General features: G+C 50.4%; 1 protein-coding gene across 1 annotated transcript in view; it reads left to right on the top strand.

The window, feature by feature from the left end:
• TMEM132D (transmembrane protein 132D) overlaps positions 1 to 18,392 on the top strand; it is a 697,263-nt gene that overhangs the window by 665,882 nt on the left and 12,989 nt on the right. Inside the window, exon 6 of the mRNA XM_007455447.1 lies at positions 17,816 to 18,021. Within this exon, the coding sequence (XP_007455509.1) occupies positions 17,816 to 18,021 (206 nt within the window). The remainder of the gene's footprint in view (positions 1 to 17,815; positions 18,022 to 18,392) is intronic.

Genomic DNA, 18,392 nt, shown 5'->3' with positions numbered 1-18,392 from the left:
TGAACCGCTGCGCCGGTGCTGCCTCCTCTCTCATGCACGTGGTGTGCCCTGCCACAGGGAGGCAGCTGCAGCTGAGGCAGAGCCCAAGGGGAGACAGCGAGGGCTGGGTGCTGACTGCAGTCCATCCTGAAGGAGGGTCTGGGCGATGCCCCTCGAGGCCTCCCAGCCGCCGCCCACCCCTGACCATGGCCCGGGCCTCCTAATCTGCCCCCGCCCTCTGTGGGTTTCACTGCTTCCTTACATATCCTCCTGGAGCTTTTATTCAAACATGAAAATGCTGTTACTTGCTCCTGCTCTGTGGGCTGCTATATGCTGGGTCCTCAGGACTCTTTCCAAGGCAGAGAAACCCCTTCCTTGCTCTGCCACAGAGAGACCCCGGGGGTCCCGGGGGTGGCAGGGGCCGCCTGGAGACTGAGGGCAGTGATGCTCTGGAAACCAGTCGAGGAGAATTTCGATGACCTATCAGCGTGGGCGCTTGACGCATAGCAGCACTGGCTTTTCTGATTTCGGGGTCTGTCCTGGCTCCCTCCACATCAGTGAGCAGAGGACCTGCCTGCCCCTTGTATACCTGTGTCGTGTGTAGCCAACGACATGCAGGTCCAGCTAGCACCCGCGTGATTCAGATGGAGGGTCACAGGCTGGCTCGGCCATTGTGGCCCCCAGTATCTCCCCCCAGCAGTGAGATACTGAGCAGAGTCTGAGGGCAGGCAGAGCACATCCCCGGTCCTTCCATTCCCCTGTCAGCATCTCTTTGCTTCTTCTCTTCTTACTTAGGCACCTCTGATAAGACTGAAAGGGAGAGTGTTGTTATTACAGCACTGGGGTTGCTTCTGTAGCAAACAGTTACTTCTTGGCTTGGCGGTATATGAGTTTGCATGGTAATTATTCATGCAACCTTATTTATGTGTTTAATGTTCACCTGTATATATGTTATATTTACAACTAAACAGAAAAAATGATGTAAAAAAAATTTTAAAGACTTAAGTGTGGCTCTCTCTCTGGTTAGTAGGGACCAAAAAGCTTCATAGCCAAAGGAATGAATCACTAATGGTGAATTTTCTAAATGAGGGTGGAAAGGTGGAAGATGTGGTAGAGTTTTCTGTTTCCTCCCTCGGCTCTGGGTCTCAGATCCCAACATGTGGGTCACCTTCAGGGTCAGCGTACATCTTCAGGAGCGAGCAGAGCTACAGGTGCAAGAGATTAGTCAGAGGGGAGGGTAAAGGGGAGAGGGAGTGGGAGTTAGCAGACTATGATGTGGGTCCGATCCCTGTGAAAGGAGACTGGTGGGGATGGAGATCAGGAGGAGGAGGTTGCGTGTAGCAAAGCTCAGAATTCTCAGGCCATTGAGCAGATGGCCTGGAAAGCTCACACTGGGTCGAAATGGCCACCCTTGTGTCATCACCGTGCTCGGATGCCAGCAAATGGCGCTCCTGATGGCGGGCTCCCGCTGAAGGGAGGTCTGAGCAGCAACCCCCCATGGCTGCTGTGCATCTATCCTGCCGCCCTCGTCAGACTAGACCCTAAGGTACAGAGCGGTCAATAGCTGTACTGAGTGTTTGCATGCAGAAGCCTCAGAACTGCACATAGATTAACTCATTTACTCTTGAAACGACCCATGAAGGTGGAACTATTATCACCACCCCCCATTTTACAGATGAGGAAACCAAGGCACAGAGAGGTTAAGTGACTGCCCAAGGTCACACAGCCAGTGAGTGAAGGAGCTGGAATAATATAAAAACATCGTGGAACATCTGGATGCAGAGCTTAGTGACACTAGACCGCCTTGGGATTTATCCAGAAGGAAAAACTTACACAGACCCCGCCACTGTGAAAAAGTTCTGAACGAGTTCTACTGGTTTCTTCGAACCCTGCTGTGTTTTCATTGTCCTTATTTAAGAGGAGTTAATTCTATTTATGTACAATGATATTAGTTTTCCATCCCTGACAATAGTACAGGTTTTTTTTTTTTTAAGTGGAAAGGAATTGATTCTTGAGCTCTAGTTGGGAGAGCTGGAGCATTTAGGGAAAATGGATGTTTGCTGCTTCTTTGGAAATGAATCATAAAAGGAGGACAGAGGTCTGAAAAGTGGATAGATGTGTAATAAAGCCCGTCGAGAATGTATTCGTTACAGAAGCTGTAGGTGGTGGGTGTTTGGACGTTTGCTGTACGATTCCCATTTTTCTTTGTTTAAAGTTTGTCATACCACCCAGAGGGGTGGGATAGGGAGGGTGGGAGGGAGACGCAAGAGGGAGGGGATATGGGGATATATGTATACGTATAGCTGACTCACTTTGTTATACAGCAGCAACTAACACACCATTGTAAAGCAATTATACTCCAGTAAAGATGTTTTAAAAAATTAAATAAAAAAAATAAAATCTGTCATAGAAAATTGTTGAAAAAAGCAGGTCAACAGTTTAATCAAAATCCTAAAACTGTAGTGGCAGTCCCTCCTTGGGCGGATTGAGCATTGCTGGAGTTTCGGGGAATACTGCATTGAGGGAGCAATGGCCAGAGAGCTTCTCCCCTAGATGGCAGAGGAGACAGAAAAGTTTGCATGAACCAAGCAGCTCAGGCTTTCCCTGGACCTGACTGGGCACAGGGGCTTCAGCATGGGGGGAGGGGGCGTTAATCTGACGGGTGTGGTTTCCCCTCTGAAGAGGTCATCAAAGGCTTTGAGATCTGAGCCATCTTCCCAAACCCAGGAACGCCGCCCAGAGCCAGGTTGGGACCTGAGACAAGCAGCCTGACTCTGGCCCACTTGCCAAAATCCGGGCAAAAATGAACTTCCAGAGAGTTTCCTCAATGCCACACAGTCCGAGGCAAACGTGGGGTCGCAGGAAGGACCCCTGGAGAGCTTGTGGCATTTACTTGTGAGAGATGGCACTTCAGGGCCAAGCATGGGGAGACAGGTGCATTCTGCAGCAACACGGATTCGGGCTGGACTTTTGACTTCGGAAAGAACTGCCTCACCAGTGGGTAAACACATCCGTGATGCCAGAGGCTTGTAGATTTTGTCGGTGATCAGCCCGAGTTCTCGTAGTTTTAACTAAATGTATTCTTTTCACCATGTCCTGGACCCGCTCTAAGTGCCTTGAGCGCATCATGTGATTCTACATCCCTGTGAAGTGAGTACCAGCCCCCCATCCCCATTTTACCTATAAGGAGCAGAAAGGGGTATAATGCCAGATGTGTGAGCCCTGCTCTGCTCCTCTGCACTGCTGCCCTCTTTGAGATGTTAGTGGGATTTCTTTGCCTAGAAGTCTGCAAAAACATCACCGGCATCTGGAAAACTAAGAAAACCTTCCTGTTCCGTGACTGGTAGAGGGTCCTTTGGTACGAGGGTGTAAACTGTCTGGTTTGTGTTCATCTCCCTCACTTCTGGACCAGAGGGGCTGAGAGTCCCCACATCTATGCTCTGCATCCATGCCTCACCTCACCGCACCCCCACGTGAAGGAAAAGGCACAGCTGTTGACCCATCTGCCTACAGACCCACTGGAGATGGTCCTCTTCCTCTGTGTTCGCCCATGTCTTCCCTTGGCTCGCTGGGACCAGGACAGAAGAAGTGGACACACTGGGAATTCCCTGGCGGTCCAGCGGTTGGGACTCTGTGCTTCCACCGCAGGGGGCACGGGTTCAATCCCTGGTCGGGGAGCTAAGATCCTGCGTGCCGCACGGTGAGGCCCCCCCCCAAAAAAAGATTATAATAAAAAGAAGTGGACACATCGTGGTCAATGAGTGCCCAACATAGACCCAGCAGGGGGCAGTGACCGGGCATGGTCTAAGGATAAAATATTCAGTCTAAAGCTGCGGATCGTGATGGGGATCCGGGGGTGTTTGGCAAATCTGTAGGAGTGATTTGTTGTTGTTTGTAAGGATTGGGGAGTACTGGCAGTTAGTAGGCAAACATCAGAGGTACTAAATGTCCTGCAATGTCCAGGACAGCCCCACACTACAGAAAATTGTCCCACACCTTCCAGATTTTTAGATGTCCCACCAAACTAGGGGAAAAATTGTCATCATCTGTACTGTAGCCTAATACACAGAACAGGGGGTTTCTCAGTAATGCAAACTCAGGGTAAATCAAAAGAATACTTTGTGTTTGTAGCTTTACCAAGAGTGTTCCTACCAGGGAAAATCTTCCTCACCAACCACTCCACCCTCTCCACCAGCATCCGCGTAACTGCAGAATTTATGGCGGCTCAGTGGGGCGGGGGTGGGAGGGAGGCAGAATCTGCCTTCACTACGTTTCCTAGTGAATTAGGCTTAAGAAGATGCTTGTTGAAATATGTATCATTCTATTATAAAATTCATCTTTATTTTACTTTATATCCACTTAGGGCATTATATTAATCTTACTTAGTAAAATGATCTTGCAGGTAGGTTACATTATCTGTAAATCCCATTTCAGGATTTTGAAGGAGTTATGTTTGTTGAACAAAGGAGGTATTTATTATGTGTGATAAGGTTGAAAACCACGGAGTTAGGAAATTTGTGCTTTATCATAGTTGCAGTTAGGACTTCTTGCAATGTGATTCTCCCTTTTATTCACTCATTCAAAAACTCTTTCTTGTGTACCTACTATATGCCAAGTCCTGTTCTGGGCACTGAGGATACAGTGGAAGAACAGACAGTTAGTCAGGATAGGTTAGGAGATGCTGAGATAAAAAACAGCACCAGCACCTTGGCAGATTTCCAGAGCTAACCTTCCTCTCACCAGCTGTGGCTGGCAGCTCCCCAGGGCAGGCATCCTCCATCGAGTGACTGGCACAGCCTCCCAGACTGCTTCCATCTGGGGGCACCTGCATCTTGGGACTCCCAGACAAGGCAAAGGATGTGAAGAATGCACACTGGCGTGCACACTGGCAGACTTCCCTGGTTGTGCAGTGGTTGGGATTCCGCCTACCAATGCAGGGGACACGGGTGCGAGCCCTGGTCCGGGAACATCCCACATGCCGCGGAGCAGCTGAGCCCGTGCGCCACAACTACTGAGCCCACGTGCCACAACTACGGAGGCCCTCGCGCCTAGGGCCCGTGCGCCGCAACAAGAGAAGCCACCGCAATGAGAAGCCCGCGCACCGCAACAAAGAGTAGCCCCCACTCGCCACAACTAGAGAAAGCCAGTGCCCAGCAACGAAGACCCAATGCGGCCAAAAATAAATTTATTTTTTTAAAAAAAAAAGAATGCACACTGGCTTCTAAAGGCTTCTGATCAGAAGTGACACACACTCCTGCTTCATTGGCCAAAGCAAATCTCACGCCATACTTCTTTCAAGGAGTGGGGCGTGTCAGGAACGGGAAGAGAAATGAGAACTAGAAATGAGAACTGTACCCGTGTTACCGAACTCAGGTCTGGCTGCTCGCTGCTCAAAAAATCAATCCTCGAGAGAGACAAATGTTGGTGGAAAGATGCTTTTAATCAGAATCTGGGGAGACGGTGGACTCAGTGTCCCCCCAAAAACCATCTCCGAAGATTCTGCTCGGCCATGAAAGTTTTTAAAGGGAAACAGGGAAGTCATCTCAGTTAATCATTGAGATACAGGGTCAGAGTCATCTCCACCCCCCACTGTGGGCAGGCCTGTCCTCTCCTTGTGATCTTTCTTTAGATGCTGTTCTGTTCACGCAGTTTGTTCACGAGATTACTGAAGGGGAAGCGAGGGAAGAGATCAGGGCATGTGTTAATCACCTGTCATTCATTTCTACTTCTTTGATCTGTGGAAAGAACCAGCAGCGTAGGCAAGGTGTTGTGTGAACAAAAGATTGGAAAGGTGTGCTTGGGCAGGAGATGAGTAGAGCATGGGGGTGCCTGGTTGAAGGTTAGTGTCAAGACAAAGGGGCCTCCTGCAGAGAGCGCTTTCCTGCCAAATGCCGCTGACACCTGAGGATGCTCCCTCATCTCCCAATGCTGTGAGCTTCCTTCAGGTTGGACCTGGAAGTTACCTTGCTCTCCAGCCACCTCTGCATCCCATCGTGTCAGTGAGGCCACAGCCAAGAGACAAAATCCGTATCAGTCATTTGATGCAAAGAAAATTTAAAACAGCTGACCCTTGAACAACGCAGGTTTGAACTGCGCGGGTCCACGTATACGTGGATCTGTTTCAATAGTAAATACTCCGGTACTACATGAAACGCAGTTGGTTGAATTCTCCGATGCAGAACTGCGAATGTGGAGGGCTAACTATAAGTTATACATGGATTTTCTTTTTTTATTATTTTTTACTTTTTTATTGACGTAGAGTTGGTTTGCAATGTTGTGCTAATTTCTGCTGTACAGCAAAGTGACTCAGTTAGACACATATAGACATTCTTGTTTTATATTCTTTCCCATGATGGTTTATCCCAGGAGATTGGATATCGTTCCCTGTGCTCTGCAGTAGGACCTTGTTGTTTATCCATTCTACATGTAATAGTTTGCATCTGCTAACCTCAAACTCCCACTCCATGTCTCTCCCTCCCCCAGCCCCCCTTGGCAACCACAAGTCTGTTCTCTATGTCTGAGAATCTGTTTCTGTTTTGTAGATGGGTTCTTTTGTGCCATATTTTAGATTCCGCAGATAAGTGATATCATATGATATTTGTCTTTCTCTGTCTGACTTACTTCACTTAGTATGATAATCTCTAGGCCCATCCATGTTACTGCAAATGGCATTATTTTGTTCTTTTTTATGGCTGAGTAATATTCCATTGTATATACGTACCACATCTTCTTTATCCATTCATCTGTCGATGGACATTTCGGTTGTTTCCATGTCTTGGCAATTGTGAATAGTGCTGCTATGAACATAGGGCTGCATGTACATGGATTTTCCACTTCACACAGAGGGTCGGCACCCCTAACCCCTGTGCCTCAGTTTCCTCATTGGAAATAATCATTCTTAAATTATTAAATTGGAGATAATAATAATTCTTACCCAGAGGCAGATCGACCATGACGCTAATGCAGCTTAAGCTTGAGGGCCCCTGCCTTACCCAGGCTCCTTTCCAAGACTCAGCACATACTGTAGAAATTTTGTGTCCTTTTTTAAATTTATTTTCATTGACGTATACTTGATTCACAATGTTCTGTTAGTTTCAGGTGTACAGCAAAGTGATTCATATATGTATGAAAATAGATGCGTATATATGTATATTCATATATATGTATATATTCTTTTTCAGATTCTTTTCCATTGTAGATTATTACAAGATATTGAGTAGAGTTCCCTGTGCTATACAGTAGGACCTTGTTGGTTATCTATTTTATATAGAGTAGTGGGTGTATGTTAACCCAAACTCCTAATTCATCCCTCCCTGCCTCCCTTTCCCCCTTGGTAACCATAAGTTTGTAGAATTTTTGTATATTCTTAATTCATAATCTCTTTAGCAACGAGGGCCCCAGATCTGCTCCCCCATTTACACGGAAGATCGTCGTAAGGTGTAAGTGAATGCACATAAGGTGATTAATGCAGATCCAGGCACATGTCAATGTTAGCTCTGGGTGGCTTCAGAAATCTCAGTGAAGAGTTGCAGCTGCTGAGGCCGGGCTGGGGAGCCAAGCTCCGAGGGAGACAAGGCAGTGGGGCAGAGCTGATGGGAACCCAAGGCACCAGACAGAATTCCTATAAGGAGAAATCTGGAATTTCTGACACAAAGGGGGATGTAGCAGGCAGGGAATGGAGAGCTGGAACAAGGATTCTGTGCTCCTGAGACATTACCCATGAGAGGCGAGAGAGGGCTCTCCTAGGGCACATGACACAACCAAGATGGGAGCTACGCTGACGGCTGTCCTAGGGCCTGAGAACAAAGAATTGGAAGGCACGTCTTGGTTCAAGGCCAGCTTTACACTTTCCAAGCATACGCTCTTGTTCTGGTTCTCTGCACAACAAACCACAGTTCTGCGGGTTGACTGGGCCCAGCTGGGCGGTTTTCATGTGGTTGCCATCATGGGGTGGCTGGAAGGAATTGTCTGAAGTTTGAACCGGGCTGACATCTAAGATGGCACACCCACACGGATGGCAACTAATGTTGGCAGTTAGCTGGGAGCCCAGCGTGAGCTATAGACTGGAGCGTCCACAGGTGGCCTTCCGTCTGGCCTGGGCTTTCTAGGACATCGTACATGGGTTCTGAGAGGGGGCATCTGAAGGGCAAGTGTTCCAGGAATCATAGGTGGAAGGCTTCTCATGATCTGGCATCAGAAGTCACAGGTTACCCCTTGTGTCACATTCTGTGGGTCCAGCAAGTCACTAAGGCCAGTCCAGATTCAGGGAGAGGGGTTGGTCTCCACCTCTTCAGTGGGGCACAGCGAGCTCCCCATGGAGGAGATACACACTGGGAGAGACTGTGGTGCGGCCACCTTTGGAAATACAACGTGCTACGTTCCTTCACGTCCCTGAGTCTCGAAGTTTTCTACCCAGAAAAAGTCAGTGTCGTCACACCAACCTCCAGGACTGCTGGGAGGAGCAAAAGGAGAGAGTGGAATTCTCTAGGGCAAGCCTCTCGGTGCGCATCAGAGAGAAACATGCATTGGGGCACGGGGAGTGTGTGCAGGGACATTCATTATGGCATGGTTTTAAAAAGCAACATATGGAAACATGTAAATGTCTCTTTTTTATTGAGGTATAGTTGATGTACAATGTCGTGCCCATCTCTGCTGTACAGCAAAGTGACTCAGTTATACACATACAGACGTTCTTTTTTTATATTCTTTTCCGTGATGGTTTATCACAGCCTACTGAATATATAGTTCCCTGTGCTGTACAGTAGGACCCTGTTGTTTTCCATTCTGAATGTAATAGTTTGCATCTAGCAACCCCAAACTCCCAGCCCATCCCTTCTCCCCCCGCCCCCGGCCCCTTGGCAACCACAAGTCTGTTCTCTATGTCTGTGAGTCTGTTTCTGTTTTTGTAGATAGGTTCATTTGTGCCATATTTTAGATTCCACATATAAGTGATGTCATGTGCTATTTGTCGTTGTCTTTGACTTACTTCACTTAGTAGGATCATCTCTAGTTACATCCATGTTGCTGCAAATGCATTCTTAATTGACAGAGTTCCCTCCTCTGTAAAAGGGAGATAGTTGTACAAGCTGTGACATAGGGTTGTTGTGAGGCTCAAACAAATCATTTAGAAAAAGTGCTCAACAGCTCGGTGCTCTGTGACCACCTAGAGGGGTGGGATGGGGAGGGTGGGAGGGAGACGCAAGAGGAAGGAGATATGGGGATATATGTATACGTATAGCTGATTCACTTTGTTATAAAGCAGAAACTAACGCACCACTGTAGAGCAATTATACTCCAATAAAGATGTTAAAAAAAAAGAAAAAAAAGGAAAAGTGCTCAAAATGACGGTTCTCAACGGAGGGTGACTTTTCAGCCCGGGGGACGTTTAACAATGTCTGGAGACATTTTTGTTGTCACAGCTGGATGGGAGGTAGCTGTTGGCACGTAGTGGGTGGAGACCAGAGGTGCTGCTAAACCTCCTACAATGCCCTTTGTAGCAAAGAAATATCCATCCCCAGATGTTGGCAGTGTGAGACTGGCACAGGGCAAGAGTTACTTGGGTTGGTTGTTATTAAAATCCTTTTTTATCAGAGCACTCATTGGCAACCATGAGAAGACAATGGCGACCCTGTGACACAGGCCACATGGTGGATAATTTTGAGAACAAAGAAAAGAGAACGTTCGCTGAATGTGTTATTCCTTCTGACCTGGGAAAGACAAAGTGAGAGTGTAGGGTTGTGTAAAAAGTTCTGTTTTGATTTAAAAATAATGGAGCTTCTTGGGAACTTAAATTTAGGGTTTTAGAAGGAAAAAAAATAGGCTACCTAATATAGATGATTCCAAAGATGCCAGAATATCCCTGTTCAATGTCATAAAAAAGGCCCATTGTGGTAACACAGAAGGGGCCCCAGATGCTCCTTCCAAAAAGGGCCCTTGAAACCAAATAGGACCCTATAGGACCTTCCTGGGGACAGACCCCTCCATGCCCCCTGCCTCTTGTCTGTAGAAAACCTTTAGCCTCCTAGGCCTTCCCCAAGTTGCAAAGAGCAAATTTAATCAGAGAAGTGAGAAAATGCAGAAACAAAGGAAAGTAGTGAGGCAGGATAAAATACTAATGGTTTAACCATGAAACGAAGTCAAGGACCTTTAGTTCCTCCTCAGGGGCTGTAGATAATATCCTGAGCCACATATCCTTGAGTCGTATCCTTACTAAAACCCCCATCAGGTGGAGGAAGTGGACTGCATGCTGACCACCAGCACGGAGACCCCAGACCTGTTGGAGCCAGAAAATTGATAAAGGAGAGTCCTGAAGCATCACCCTGTTACCTCACCACCAACCAGTGTTCACCCCCTGCAACCTTCACCCCTACTGTTGCCTTCAAAAACCCTTCCCTAAAAGCCATCAGAGAGTTTGAGTCTTTGGAGCATGAGCTGCCCATTCTCCTTGCTTGGCGCCTGCAATAAAGGCTGTACTTTCTTCTTCTTTTTTTCTTTTTAATTTTATTTATTTATTTATGGCTGTGTTGGGTCTTCGTTTCTGTGCGAGGGCTTTCTCTAGTTGTGGCAGGTGGGGCCCACTCTTCATCGCGGTGTGCGGGCCTCTCACTATCGCGGCCTCTCTTGTTGCGGAGCACAGGCTCCAGACGCGTAGGCTCAATAATTGTGGCTCACGGGCCCAGTTGCTCTGTGGCATGTGGGATCTTCCCAGACCAGGGCTCGAACCCGTGTCCCCTGCATTGGCAGGCGGACTCTCAACCACTGCGTCACCAGGGAAGCCCAAGGCTGTACTTTCTTCACCACGACCAGGTGTCGGTAGATTGGCTTTGCTGTGTGTTGGGTGAGCAGACCCAGGTTTGGTTCAGTAACACTCTCTGCTCTGCTTCAAGGAGCCCTAGCAGCTGACGTCCTCCAGCTGTGAGCTCCTTGGGACCCTCAGTTTCGAGCTGGCTCACACTCTTCTTGGGGGCAGCCCCAGCTTCTCACTAAGACGGTGGTACAAGGGTCTGGTCCTTTTCACCAAAGCAGGGCTCCTCCACTGGGCATCCAGTCCTGGCTCCAAACTACTCGTTTGAGCTGGATGAAATGTTGTCAGATCGGCATCTGATCTGAGAGCTCTCCTACCCATCCTTATTCCTTCCTTATTCCTTCACAGATGTCACTGGCTCATAAACCATTCCTCTCAGCATCTGCTTCCCAGAGAGCTCCACAGTCACACTCTCATGTAAGGAACAAGATGGCTGCCTGTGAAGCCAGAATGGGCTGGATTCAAATCCCAGATCCAATACTTCCTAGCTGTGCAAACTTGAGCTCCCCTAACCTCATTGTGACTCAGTTTGCTCATCTGTACAGTGGGTATCATAATACTTCCTGCCTTGTTGGGGTACTGTCAGAATGAAACAAGTCCCTGCATGGAGGCCCTTGGAAAGATGCCGGTTAATAGAAGTCCTCAATGCTAGCTTTAACCGTCACTGATAGATGAAGCCCCCTTAGGAACCAGCTGTCCCCTGAGCTGCCTGCCAGCCTCCCCTACATTCAGGCTGGCCATTTCCCCGAGAAGTAGGAAAACAACCTCTAGGGATTGGATTGAAGGCTGTATTCATCTGCTCAGGCTGCCACAACAAGATACCGTGGACCAGGGGAGCTTAAACAACAGAAGTGTATTGTCTCACAGCCCTGGAGGCTGGAAGTCCAAGATCAAGGTGCCGGCAGGGTTGGTTTCTCCTGAGGCCTCTCTCCTGGGCACTTAGACCGCTGCCTCCTCCCTGTGTCCTCACCTGGTCTCTTCCCTCGGCATGTGAGCACCCCTGACGTCTCTCCGTGTGTCCTAATCTCTTCTCACCTGAACGGCCTCATTTTAACTTAACTTCCATGAATTATTGGACATATGCAGTCACTTGTATTTAAACAAGAAGGAATGAACAGGTCTTGTCAGCTCACCTAGACCATCCCGTTTCTCTGGTTCAGCTCCCAGGGGGAGTTTGTAATGTTTAACACTCAAATGGAACGTCCACGTAGATGGAGAGAAAGATGGATGTTGGGCTGGAAGGACCGGTTCTGCCCCATCGGCTCTTGCAAGAACACTTCTCGGCTGGTCTGTCCTGGGCAGACGTCAAGGATGCAGTCGGGGGCCAGGTCTGCCCTTGGGGGCGCCAGGCTGGTGTCTTCCCAACTGAAGGTCAACAAGTCTTAGGTTCCCTGGAGCTCAGACACCATGTGCATGAGACTCATTGAGGAAAGACCCCCGGGAAGTAAGGGGATTGAGGGATGAGAGGGCAGAACAGGACAGGGGAAGAGGTGGGCCAGGATGGTGTGTTAGATCCCTGCGGCCACTGCCGCAAACGACCACAGACTCGGGGTCTGAAAACCACGGAAATACCTTCTCTCACAGTCCAGAGGCCAGGAGGCTGCAGACATGCTCCCTCTGGGGACTCCAGGTGAGAAGCTGCTCCAGCTGCTGGTAGCAGCCGGCATGCGTTGGCTTGTGGCCACGCCACTCCAGAGTCTGCCTCATCTGCTTCTCTGCACGTAGCCCGCTGTTCGTCTGTGTCCATCCTCCTCTGCCTCTCCCGCCTATGGACACTGGGATTGCATTCGGGGCCCGTAATCCAGGATGCTCTCTCATCTCACAACCTTGCATTTAGTTACATCCACAAAGACCCTTTTCCCATAGATGGTGACATTTACAGGTTCCAGGGATCAGGGCCTGAAGTCTTTGGGAGCCATTATTCAGCCTTCCACAGACGGCGTTCAGGAGACGCTGCTCCCCCAGGCAGGCTCTGGAGTTTGCGAGGTGCTGCAGGGGTTGTCCTAAGATGTGCTCATACAGCCCGTGTTTGGCCACAGACTGCCCCAGGGATAAGCAGGGGTGGGAAGCCCGCCCCACCGCCAGGCATCTCCAGTGAGGCCAGGGAAGTCAGAGGAAGCCCTTCAAAGTCTCTCCCCATCCCTCCCTCCTTCTCTTCCTTTGCTGCTTCCTCTGGACAGACTTGAAAGTCTTTGGAAGCAAGAAGAGACCAGGAGAGCCAGCAAGGCGGTAGCAGCCATAACTTGCAGCATCCCGGCTGAGTCACAAGCGTCACCAAAAATGAAAGATCTCTGATGCCTCCTACGCTGGAGTCCCGTCCGTGCAAGGACGACAACAGGCAGGTCCCAGCGGTACCACAGGCTCACAGCCACGCTTTTTTCACGGGCATCCCTCCCCCCCAGGCAGGTGTCACGGCCCCAAACTCCCCAGCACACAGGCTGAGTAAACCCCACTTACTTACCCGCAGAGTCTTTCCCCCAGGAGCCCTCAGTCTTTATATTCCACTCAAATTCTTCGGCACCTTCACACACACCCTCCCCCGGGGTGCAGCCTGAAAGGCCCCACGTGCCTCCTCCCTGACTTTTACTTACTTGGTTTGCGTGCAGTTTTTTTTTTTTTTTTTTTTTTAATTTATTTTTGTAAATTTGTTTTGCGCTATGCGGGCCTCTCACTGTTGTGGCCTCTCCCGCTGCGGAGCACAGGCTCCGGACGCGCAGGCTCGGCGGCCACGGCTCACGGGCCCAGCCGCTCCGCGGCACGTGGGATCTTCCCGGACCGGGGCGCGAACCCGCGTCCCCTGCATCGGCAGGCGGACTCCCAACCCCTGCGCCACCAGGGAAGCCCTTGCGTGCAGTTTTAATCACGAGAACGTCATTAGCCTGAGGCGGGGAGGTCCCACACCCTGGCATTCAGGGATGAGGCGTGAGTAGCCTGTTTCAGACGAAGACCTCTGGCCCCTGGCGCAGACCCCAATTACATTCTTGGCTTGTCTCGAGTTTGCAAGAATTAGGATCCTCTCAGCCGCCATCTGATTATCTTATCTGTCTTCATAGATCTTATCCACCCAGCCCTAGCCTACTCCAACCGTTAATTTGGTGCGTTCTATTTTTTTGTAAGTTTATTTTGTTGAAGTGTGAAACAACGCCATTTGCAGCAACACGGACGGACTTAGAGATGATCATACTTAAGTAAGTCGGACAGAGAAAGACAAACATCGTGATATCACTTACGGGTGGAATCTAAAATACGGCACCAATGAACTTATCTACGAAACAGAAACAGACTCACAGACCTAGAGAACAGACTTGTCGTCCTCTTTTTATTAAAATAGATTATTTTTATTAATCAGATTATGCCCAGGCATGTTGCAGTGGTCAGAATAAGCTCCATCAATGTGATGTGACAAACAGTCTGAAATATCAGTGACTTCAAACAAGAGGTGTACCTGCCGCCCGTGCCGCCCGTCCCTTGTGGCTTTGTGGGGGGCTGTCCCTGTCACAGACTCTCGGAGCCCAGGCTGGAGGGGCAGTCACCGCCTCCTCCCCCGCCGGGCCCCAAGCTGGAGGGCCGGGGACCTCTGGAAGGTCCCTCGTGGGAAATTAAAATGTTCTCACAGGAGGCGACCCGTGTCGGTTCCACTCACAGCTCATCGTCGACAGGTGAGTGGGACAGGTGAGCCAGAAGGACAGTCCCACCACGCCACCAAGGAGGAACCAGGTGTGGTTGGCGAACAGTTTTAGTGACGCTTCCACGCACAGAGCGAGGACAGGGGCCGGGCACGGAAAACCAGAGGGGGCCGGGGGCAGAGATTCACAGACCTCCCATCAAATGAGGGTGCTGTTCTTATTACTCGATGTAAACACACACGCACACACACACACACAATCTCTACCTCAGCACTCCGCCCCTCCGACCCAGCACTGCCCTTCCAAGTCCGGGGCCTCAGCTGCCTCCACACACGTCTGCTAAGAGCAGCTGCCTGGGTGTCAAGCCCTGCTTTCCCTCTGCTTACCTTCCTCATCCCCTTTACCCATGTCTATAGCCCCAACTTTTTCTTATCTCCTCAAGGAAAAAACACTGAGTTTTAAAATCAACAACAACAAAACATGAACACTTAATTTTATCCTCATAACTATGCCCAGCACACCAGGCATCTGCATCTCTCATCCACAGGGGGATTTAGGGGATGGGCTTTTACCCACGATGATCTCCACCTGTCTTTTCTTTTCTTAGAACCCCTGGTTTGGCAAGAGGGCCCAGAAAATTAAGGTCATGAAACAGCTTCTTTTTCTGAAACCAAGTCTTGTCAGTATTTCCTCCCTCCCTCCCTCTCCCTCCCTCTCTCTCTCTCTCTCTCTCTCTCTCTCTCTCTCTCTCTCTCTCTCTCTCCTCTCTGTCGGCTTATCTGCCCTCTCCCCCTCTCTCTCTCTCTCTCTCTCTCTCTCTCTCTCTCTCTCTCTCTCTCTCTCTCCTCTCTGTCGGCTTATCTCTGGCAATTCAGCCCGATTCAGACTCGAAAGGCGTAAAAAGAGAAAAGCCTAACATTCAAGACTCGCCAGTCCTGAAGAAGGGAGGGCCGTGGCCAGGACACCAGTTACAGTGGAGCCCGCGGGCTGGTTCCGTTCTGCCTTTCAGCAGATATAAGTACTCGCGCTACAGGAGGGTTACCAGCTCCAGCTCAGAAATGGACCCGGGCCCGCGCTTCCCTCCGAGTCACTGACCTCCCCCTGGATGCCAAGCCTCCCCGTGCCCCCACGTGTGTGCTGTGCCCTTGTTTCCTCACCAGGAAGATCAAAGGGGCCGTCATTAGCAAATCCTTTCTAAGATGTTTGAACAACCTAGTGATTTCTGCTTTGCTTTCCTTCACACCCCTCTAAGTGCTGTAGGGAAGGCCCGCATCCTTTAAAAAACGACAGACTGCGAGAGAGCATGGGGCAAGAGTGATGCCCATGCCGGAGGCGGGGCAGCTGGGGGCAGACTTGGGTTGAGTCTGGTCTTTTCCGCTTGCCAGCTGTGCGTCCTTGGGAAATGGTACCTAATGTCTGGGATCTCAGGTTGACCTCCCGTGAACTGACAGTAACGGCACCCACGTCCTGGGTTCTCGTGACCACTAACTGGGACCACACCTGGGATGTGTTCAGCTGCTCGGCCGGGCACGTATTACGTGCTCAATAAATCAGGGGCCTTGCTCCTGCCCATCCTCCCTCCAAGCTCAACCAGCCAAGCCCCAGAGTCGGGAAGGAGCCCTCGTGGCCTCTGCCTATCCTCCTCTCCCTCTCTGTGGCCGTCTCCTGCTGGGACAAATGACCACAAGCCCGGTGGCTTAAAACCACACACATTAGTGACTTCCCTGGCGGTCCAGTGGTTAGGACTCTGCGCTTCCATCGCAGGGGGTGCGGGTTCGATCCCTGGTCAGGGAACTAAGATCCCACAAGCTGTGCGGTGTGGCCAAAAAAAAAAAAAGTGACTCGAAAACCACACACGTTTATTCTCTCGCAGTTCTGGGGGCAGAAGTCCTTCATCAGCTTCACGAGGTATCGGCCAAGCCGCACCGCCCCCAGGGGCTCTAGGAGAGAATGATTCCCAGCCTCTTCCAGCTTCTAGAGACGCCTTCCTTGGATTCCTTGGCCCTGTCCTGTATCCTCAAAGCCGGCCGTGTAGCATCTTGCTTTGGTGACACATGTCCTTCCTCTGTCACGGTGGTCGAATGTCCCTCTGTTCCTCTCCTGTAAAGGCACTCGGACTACGTTTAGGGTCCACCTGGATAATCTAGAGTAAAATCTGCTCATCTCCAGACCCTTAACTTAATCACACCCGCAAAGTCCTTTTTGCCAAATAAGGTAACGTACTGGTTCCGAGGATCAGAACCTGGTATCTTTGGGGGCCGTCTTCATGCTACCACACGACCCCAAAGCTTTGCCCCAAGTCTTGCTTAGGATGAGCACGAGCTCCCCTGGAGAGCTGGGAGACAAAGACAAGGGGACAAAGTCTTTTCTTTGAACTTGGCTTTTCCGTCACACGTGGGCTGAGGGGAACAGTCTGGTAGACCAGCACAAGTTGAGATCGTGGATTCCACAGCCAGACCCCAGGGCCGAATCGCGGAACCACAGTCAAGCTCCTTTAACTCTCAGCTTCCTTATCTGGAATATGGGACTAATGGGAATGCTCGTCTTGGGGTTGTTCTGAGGATGAAATGAGCTAACATGGGCCTGGATTAACGTGTCTGGATTCTCTGGAAAGCAGAGCCTGAGCCACGGACTGGAGGGCGGCGGGTGCATCTGGGGATCTGATTCCAGGACGTGGAGGCGGGAGTGGGGGGCAGGACAGGACACCTAAATGGAAGAGACGGGAAGTGAATTACTGAGCCTAGTTACCACGGTGGGCAGGTGGGGAGAATCCCACTGAGAGGCTCCCAGGAACCGTGAGGAATATATCTCGGAATCTGCCCGCACAGCTAAGATGGGAGCTTGTCTGCACATGACTTACTGAGGATGTTCTCTGGAGACATCCGTATGGGAGTGAGGGAGGCCGGATGCAGAAAGGGGAGAAGCTGAGCCGGGATGGTTTCAGATGAAATCGAGCCTCGGCTGATCCCCAGAGGAGCTCCGGGTCATGAACTATACACATGGTTCGTCCCTCCTTGAGGCAAACCAGGAAGTCATCATCGGGCAAAAAGGTGGGCTGAGTGGTACAGAGCACCCAGGTAATTCTGCAGGTTCGGCTCAAGCACCTAAGGGCAGAGTCTGTCAGAGGAGGTACAGAATAGATTGACAGCAAGGCACCTGCAGCGGGTAGGGGTGACTGTACCCAACCAGTCCAAGAGCTCCTGGGAGAGGTGGATGGGGCCCCGTGGCATCCGTCATCACAGCCTCTGCTGTCTCGGAAAGCAAAATCCAGTGTCCACGTTAGGACCAGCTCCTTGTGATTGTGACCCCAAAAGAGTCACGACACTGCTTTCCTCCTCTGCTTTCTCTTGCTTTGGGATGCGATAAAAACTCACACATCCCCCACCCGTCTCTCCCCTCTTCCTAGGTTTCTGACAGATGTGACTACGTCTTTGTCAACGGGAAGGAAATGAAGGGCAAGGTGAATGTGGTGGTGAACTTCACGTACCAGCACCTGACCAGTCCTCTGGAGATGATGGTGTGGGTGCCCCGTCTGCCCCTGCAGATCGAGGTTTCGGACACCGAGCTCAACCAGATCAAGGGCTGGAGAGTCCCCATTGTCTCCAACAAGAGGTGGGTGTGCAGGTCAGGCGCCACGGCAGAAACCCAAGCCAAGTGCGCTTAGGCTGAAGACGGAAATTTACGGGGTAGCCGATTTCAGGCACGTCTGGTTCCAGGGGTCCACTGGTGCCCTAAGGACTGGGTCTCTCTCCACCTCCTGGCTCCTGCTTGCTTTGTGTTGGCTTCATCATCCATCAGACTTTTCTCCTGAGGTTCCAGACTTTCACTCTACCTTCTCCGCGACTGTGCAGAGAGTACATCCTCTTTTGCCCAGTAACTCATGCAAGAATCCTGGAGTTTAGTGTTATCCTCACTTGGGTTATATGTCCATTCCTGATCCAATCACTGTAGCTGAGAAGAAGGAGGGAGAAGAGGGGGGGAGG

The sequence above is a fragment of the Lipotes vexillifer genome, unplaced genomic scaffold (assembly GCF_000442215.2).
Source record: "Lipotes vexillifer unplaced genomic scaffold, Lipotes_vexillifer_v1.1 scaffold671, whole genome shotgun sequence".
Lineage (NCBI taxonomy): Eukaryota > Metazoa > Chordata > Mammalia > Artiodactyla > Lipotidae > Lipotes > Lipotes vexillifer.
This window is presented reverse-complemented; position numbering and strand designations above follow the sequence as displayed.